Genomic DNA, 7,270 nt, shown 5'->3' on the forward strand with positions numbered 1-7,270 from the left:
CCTCCTCCACAATTTATTTTCACATCCTAGCTTACCACTTCAGAGAAAGCGCTGGTAAGAAAAGCAGCGAAGGTTCCTACCAATTAGACATTCATTTTATTATGTATTTTTGGCAACAGTCTTTTCTTTAATAGTCATTTATGCCTGCCAGAGAAAGCGTGTGGAGGGTCTGCCAACGTCGAGTGAGCTCCTGAGATTCTCCTGTATGTCTCCTGCAATGAGCACATTTCTTGAAGTCTCGGCTCTGGGAAAGCTGTGATCATTTGAGAATCTGATGTTATCTTTCCATGGAGTAAGTCGTGAGCTCTCGTGACTATGGAAAAAAAGCCTGGGTGATGATCGAGCTAGACACAGGCACCAGAGCAAGGTCACAAGCCTCGCTTTACCGAAGCTCCTCTCCAAGCCCGTGTCAGGAGTCTGGGGCTCGGAGGGGACTGACCGGTAAGGTCTGAACCCTGGCAACGAGACCCAGGAGGCGGCGGCTGAGTACCCCCCAAGACCCCCACGCGGGGGGTGCCGGGGGGCCGGGCGGAGGCGGCTCCTTGCCCTGCCGCAGCGGCGCGTCCGCCCGCCGCCTGCGGACTACAACTCCCAGCGTGCCGCCGTGGCTACCGCCCGCCCGCCGGCACAGCCCGCCCGCCTCGGCACTGCCCGGCTGGGCTCGGCGCCGCCCGGCGGGGCTCGGCGGGGCTCGGCGGGGCCCCGGGGCGCTGGCCGCGGCGCGGGTGCGGACAGCGGAGGCGGGAGGGAGGTAGGTGTGCGGGGCGGGCAGCGCTGCGGGCGGGCCAGCCGCCCCGCCGGGCAGGTGAGAGCGCGGCGGGAGGAGGAGGAGGAGGAAGAGGGAGAGGAGGAGGAGGCGTGCTCCTGCCTGGCGGGGCGTGCGTGTGTGTCTGTGCGTGTCTGCGCGCCTGTAACCTCGGTATCACTCGGGTCACCCAGTTGCGTGTGGATCCAGCATCTCCCCGCGCCGGCGGGGATGGCGTTTCCATCCGTGGCCGGTCCCCGCTGAGGTCCCGGGAAGAGCGTGAGTGAGCAGCGTCTGTGGCCGGTCACGTATAGGCGACAGGCGCACATGTGTTTTCTACGCATGCAACACATTTATCGGGCTGCAGGGTTTTCCTCATGCCACCGGGCGTTCGGCCTCCGGGGGGGACGGGGCGCAGAAGAAGGGGGTAATAACGAATTAATTGCAGATGAGAAGTAATATCCGCCTTTGAGTCATCAGTCTTTGAGGCATAATTTCATTCTGAAAGCTCTTAATCAAACTGGAGATCTGCTATAGGAAAGCACTGCTTTTCCCATAGGATTATCAGATTTCCACCAGAGAATACAGATCCTGGATTATTGAGCTACATGGGATTTGCGTGTTTCTTTCTAATTAGTCTGAGAATCTGAGTTTAAAATTCTTTATTTGGAAGGGGGTGGGGGAGTCACTTGCTTCTAAAAGACTAGATGTCTCTTTTCTGTGACATTTTATGCAGTTATTCTGGTTATCCCATGCTCTGTAGATGACTTACTGCCTTAATTGGATATTGGTGTCAAAGGTTGATTAGACTCCCTAATAGATTTTGGATCTGCAAGAGGATTGCCGTTTTAAATGCGTGGTTAAAACAATCGTGTTTGCCGTCTCCCTTCGAACAATTGAGGGAGACTGATATATTACATTTGCGTTATCTTCTCTTTGGTTTATTAGTGTATCATCATGAGGTTGTCGGGTTTGGTTTTGTTGTTCTTGTTGTTTTTTCCCTTCTGCTCTTTCATTTGCAGACCAAAAAGAAATGAATGTCAGAGAGGATTTGTTTAATCATTTAACAGCTGACACAAGCCATGTCCCTAACAAAACGGTGGTGAAAGAGTAGAAGAGCAGCTCCGGTACCGGGAAGCCGTTTCGGCGGGTCAGGGGCAGCGTTTGCTGAAGGATGCGGTAGCCCAGGAGTCGGGGCTGGCCGGGACGAGGTCGATGGCTTGCATGGAGCTTCTCTACCTGGCCGAGGAGAGCAGGCAGGCGCCCCTGGGCACTGCGGCCGGCTGGAGCCTGCCCTCCCCTCCCTACGAGCAGCAGCAGCAGCAGCGTGAGGGGGGTGAGGTGGACCCCAGAGCAGCGGCTGCCGTGGCAGCCCTGCGCTGCGAAAGGCATTGCAAGCCCTTGCAGAGGGGCCCTGTGGCTGAGCCCTCCCCAGCACCCCAGCCTTCCCTCTGGGGCACCTCGCCCCAGGAGCACCCTGCGCCCCCCGACATCTCCCAGCCCTGCCAGCCGCCTGAGCGCTTGCCCGGGGAAGAGGATGGAGGGAAAAAGAAAGCCTGCTGCTGTGCCCAGGAGCTGGAGACGTCATTCACCTACGTGGATGAAAATGTGAACCTGGAGCATGCAAGAAGTGCCCCCAGTCCTACAGGCGACCACTGCCAGGATGCCCCTCCACAGCAGCGTTCCTGCAGGGAGCTGCCACCCGAGTGGGTGCATGATTCTCCTTCCCTGGTCTCCGAGGAGGACGACGCTGCCTCGGAGGTGGCAGCAGGGAAATCCGTGGACTACGGATTCATTAGTGCCATTTTGTTCCTGGTTAGTGGCATTTTGCTGGTGATCATTTCCTACGTGGTACCCAGAGACGTGACTGTGGACCCCAACACGGTGGCTGCCCGGGAGATGGAGAGGCTGGAGAACGAGAGCGCGAGGATCGGGGCTCACTTGGACCGCTGTGTTATCGCCGGGCTGTGTCTCTTAACCCTGGGGGGCGTGGTGCTCTCCAGCCTGCTGATGATGTCCATGTGGAAAGGGGAGCTGTACCGGAGGAGCAGGTTTGCATCCTCCAAGGAGTCTGCGAAGCTCTATGGGTCTTTCAATTTCAGAATGAAGTCTGGTGCAAATGATAATATGCTCGAGCTGTCGTTAGTTGAGGAAGATGTGCTTGCCATAGATAATTAGTGTGGTCATGATTTTTAAGGCAGCATTTCTACAGGAAAATGTTTCATTAAAGAAAACAGATGCGGCTAAAGATAGCTGGTGATGCAGTTTATTTGTCTGACAAGAACATTTTTTTCTTAAACTCTATAATCGAATGTTTGCAGTATATGAGCACTTGTTGTAAAGGGGAAACGTGCCAGAGAAAATGCAACTGATATAAAATAATGAAAACCACTGAATAAAAAGAGATTTGTGATAAGTAGGTTCCTCAGATACTCCTTTATCCTAATATAAAACATTCCATTGGTGTCTTGCCTATATAATTTTTTTATTACTCCCATATAGTACAGGAATGACCTTGACACTTTGGAAGCTGTTAATTATTGCAGCCTGCAGGATTATTAACAGTCTACTTGGTAGACTGTTAAGAAGCAGGACCAATAATCAAATAGCAGGGCTAATATTTAATTAAGAGAGATGCTTTTTTATCCTTTAATTTTAAGCTGATCCCTTCTCTTCTATTGAATGAGAGCTAAGGGAAAAAAGAACACCACTTGGTCATGACTTGCCACAAACCTCCCATATTTTCAAACAATTGTACAATTAGTGATCATTATTTAAAACATAAAATTAGAGGCAAAGAGCAGGGAACCATATGGCTCATGGTGTTGGTAGGAGACAAAAGGCTCTTTCAGTTTGAGGTTAATGGCTCCGTTTCAGTTCAGATTAGCAATGATTGATAGTCATTAACTTCTGATAGCTATAGTGACCCATATAAAAGAAGTTTAGTTCCTGGTGGACAGATGTCTTTGTATGAAAACTGCCATAACTTGAATTAAGTGACCTCTTGTTTGGAGTCTCAAAAGACCCAAAGAGTGAAAAAGCGTGGGGATGCTGAGACTGATCACTTCTCCTTCAGTACAGATGCCAGAAGAAATTCAAGCTCAGCTGCAGGGCTTTGCTTATACTGGGTCTGTCTGCATCTTCCTGGTCCTTTTGAAACTTCAGTTTTATGTCACGAGGCTGTCAGCCTTCTCACAACCAGCAAGGAAAGGTCAGGAAGGAGCTTTTTGGGGCTCATTCAATAAAAAACAATTTTTGTAAAAAGTAAATTGTCAGGAAAAACAAAGGCTAAATATCAGGTAGTTTACTGGCTAACATGGGACTTACTTAACGTAGGGGATGATCAAGGGTACATGTTATTAATTACAGTTCTGTGGCACAGTAGCCAAAAACCTGTACCACTGATGCTATTTATTATCAGCCAGTTTCTGTGCAACATTAAAGTTGTGTGCTTGCAGTGCTGAGAAAACCAACAGAGACTGTTGTATGCACCACTGTCAGTTCTTACTGAACAGTGGTTTATATATATATATATATCTCCTGTTAACATATATATGTATGTTAATATATATATATGTCTACCTGCCAAAGCCAAACATGAGTGAGTGAAGAGCTCTGTCTGTACAGCCTCTGGCTGCAGAGTCTTTGTAGAAACATGTGATTCACTGTCACAGCCTTGTCAGTCGTGAGCCAAGTCTCAAATATCAGGAATATCAAATATTTTTTAAATGATACTTTTTTTCCCACTGTGACATACCTGAGAAGAATTATCTTGGGAAGGGGGGAGGAGATCTCCTTTATGCGCCCTTCACCCAAGAGTATGTGGCAGCACAAGGTTCAGAGTAACAAGTGGCAGGTGAAAACGTGGCATCCTCACATGGAGAGACTGAATGCCATTTTGTCCCCTGGTTCCTTATTCCCTCTTCTCTAGCTGTTCATGTCAGGAGACACATGCAGCACCTGTGTCTGGCACTCACCTAGTTCAGTCCCTCCTGCTTGCCGGCCACGGGCGCGTGGGTGCGTGGGTGCCTTCGACCGAGGGCCTGCGGAGCTGCACTGCTCCAGGCTCATGCCTTTGGTCACTGTAAATAGCGTGATGTGGTACCCAGGCTTTAACGTTGGCCCTGCAAAAGAGATGCTGCTTTAGATGTTATCTGCTCTAACCGCCGCTTTAGTTCAGTGTTATTTGGTAATTAAAGGAGCAGCCTTATTAGGCGGTGCTGCTGCCTAGTAGATGATTTTGCCAGTTTATGTCATGGTCCAGAGCGTGTTGTGGGCAGGAACTCAACAGTGGCCAGCATTTCCACAGTCGTCTTTGGAGAGCTTACATCCCTCTGGATGTGTCATCAGGGATTCGGGATGGAATTTCTAGGGTAAATAAATGGAATAGCTTCCAGATGTGAGGAGAAGCCTTCAGCCTGTTGTGATCGGTGAGAGTGAGGAAGGAAATAGCCTGAGAAGCAGGACACAGAGGAGGAAGGCTCCTCCTTACATGGCCGTTGCCTGCTGGTGGGTACGAGGGCCTGCCACCAGCTTGAGGTGGGGCAGTGGAGACAGCGCTGCCTCCTGTCCTGCCCTGAGGACAGCAAGGGGCTGGCCATGGCCTCCAGAGGTCCAGGGAAGCCCGTGACAATTGAGAGGGCAAACGGTGCTGAGCTGGGGCCAGCAAGATGGCGTGGGGCAAGGGATGGATGTTGTGGGGGATGAAAACCCTTTCACCAGCCTGGGCCCCTAACAGGAATGGCTGTACTCACCTACGCAGCAGAAGCTCTAAAACTGAGGTTGGTGGTTTTGAGAGACATTATTTTTATTTTTTAATGATACATATGCATAGAATTGGAGTACATTCCATTATTGCAGAAAGATGACAGCTAATGCTGTAAGGATCACAGATTTCTTGTAGGAACCGTGGCATGCCTTAATGCTGATTATTAGCGCTAGAAAAGGAACGCTCCCCCGACTGTCAGTATGTTATTATCAAGTGAGAAGTTTTCTGACACTTTGTAAAATGCCTGTCATAGATCATGAGCCTGCAATACTTAAATGAACCCTCAGATTTTCCCTGGGCATTTTAAGGAAATGTAAGTCAACCTAATAATCTAAATATACACTGCAGAAGTGTGAGGAGTAAGAAAATTTAAGTAACAGGACTAACACCATTTCTTTGTTTTGGTGTTACTGTCCGCTACAAAAGAGGCGAAGGAATGCCTTCAGAGTGCAGGAGTTTAGCAGATGAAAACTCTCAGGACATTTCTCTGATCACCCAACAAGTTACCTTTACAAGCTACAGGACTGTGTGGGTTGGTGGTGCGATATAATATCTCTGGACTCTCAGGTTCTGGTGCTGTGTGGTACAACTGAGACCAAAACACCTGCTGTCTGGTGGAAAATGAATGTATTAGCCCGCTGCCCGATGAACGAGCCATCGCATCGTTCACCTCGCACGAGGCGGTACCAAAGGCTGAGGCCAAGGGAAATTATTGCCCTCTCATGCACCCTCGCAATTTTATTTCCCCTGCTCAAAATTTAAATGCTTTAAGGGTAGAAGTGTGAGAAAAAAATCGTGTGGTTTTTTTTTTCGTTGCCTGGGCTAAAGTTGTCACATGGATTGTCGGAGAGCTTTCTTCTTTGGGGATGTAAATTTTGGGGTGTACCAGGTGGGTTTTCAGTGCCCTCTGGAGCACCTCGGAAACGTATTGGGATCCGTGCTGCCAGTCAGTTTATTTCTGACCGACCCTAACTTCGAAACATGACACTTTCCCGTTTTCTACCTCATGACGTGTCCTGGCCTCGGCCTTCCCGCCGGAGGGACCCGGAGGCCTGCAGGCTCCCTGGCGGCGACCTCCCCGCTGTTTAAACAGCTCCCCGGTGACCGGTTTTCTCAGTTTATTTTTTTCGGTTAGGCATTTTTTTGGCCGAGGCTGGCCGTTTGGGAACTGCCCAGTGCCTGCTGGGGACTCTCACCGAAGAGGCGTCCCCTCGCCATGAGGTGCTGGCCCTGGCATGGCTGCCAGGCGCAGCTGGCCTCGCCTCCTCACGGCCAGCCTGCCGCCGGCCCCACCACAGGGATGCCTGAGACTTCTCTCCTATGAAGCTACGCTGGGTTGTTGCTGGTTTTGATATGTTTACAGTTTTTTAATCTTTGTAATTCTTTTAAAAACCTGTCTGTAATGAATATAAAGTTTACCAACTGGGAAAGCAACTGATTTAATCTTGTAAAACTCCTTTTTGACCCACGACAGGGCAAAATGTCACAGTCCATCATGAGCTTTTCAACCGTGCATTTGATGCCTTATTATAATAGCAATGGCGTTGTGTACAGATTGAAAAATAAAAGCCTGTGAAGCTGAGAGCAGTTGTCATGGTCCTCTTTGATCCCCACTGGGCAGCCGGTGGCAGTGCTGGGCTCTTCCCCTCTGTCCCATGGGCACAGCCCCTCATCCTCGGCCAGGGAGCCATGTCGGCAGCAGGGTCCATGTCGGCAGCAGGGTCCATGTTGGCAGCAGGGTCCATGTCAGCGGCAGG

At 50.1% G+C, this 7,270-nt stretch overlaps 1 protein-coding gene across 1 annotated transcript; it reads left to right on the top strand.

Moving 5' to 3' along the window:
* The first annotated feature begins 673 nt into the window (after positions 1-673).
* Positions 674-7,008, top strand: TMEM74 (transmembrane protein 74). The gene is made up of 2 exons (XM_054191687.1): positions 674-751; positions 1,768-7,008. The coding sequence occupies exon 2, from the start codon at positions 1,961-1,963 to the stop codon at positions 2,921-2,923; it is 963 nt and encodes a 320-aa protein (XP_054047662.1). The 5' UTR covers positions 674-751; positions 1,768-1,960; the 3' UTR covers positions 2,924-7,008.
* Positions 7,009-7,270: the final 262 nt, after the last annotated feature.

Source organism: Rissa tridactyla, chromosome 2, assembly GCF_028500815.1.
Source record: "Rissa tridactyla isolate bRisTri1 chromosome 2, bRisTri1.patW.cur.20221130, whole genome shotgun sequence".
Classification (NCBI taxonomy): domain Eukaryota; kingdom Metazoa; phylum Chordata; class Aves; order Charadriiformes; family Laridae; genus Rissa; species Rissa tridactyla.

What these genes read in the sequence shown, in the direction of transcription:
- TMEM74 (XM_054191687.1), top strand. Translation starts at nt 1,961, where the DNA reads ATGGCTTGCATGGAGCTTCTCTACCTGGCCGAGGAGAGCAGGCAGGCG.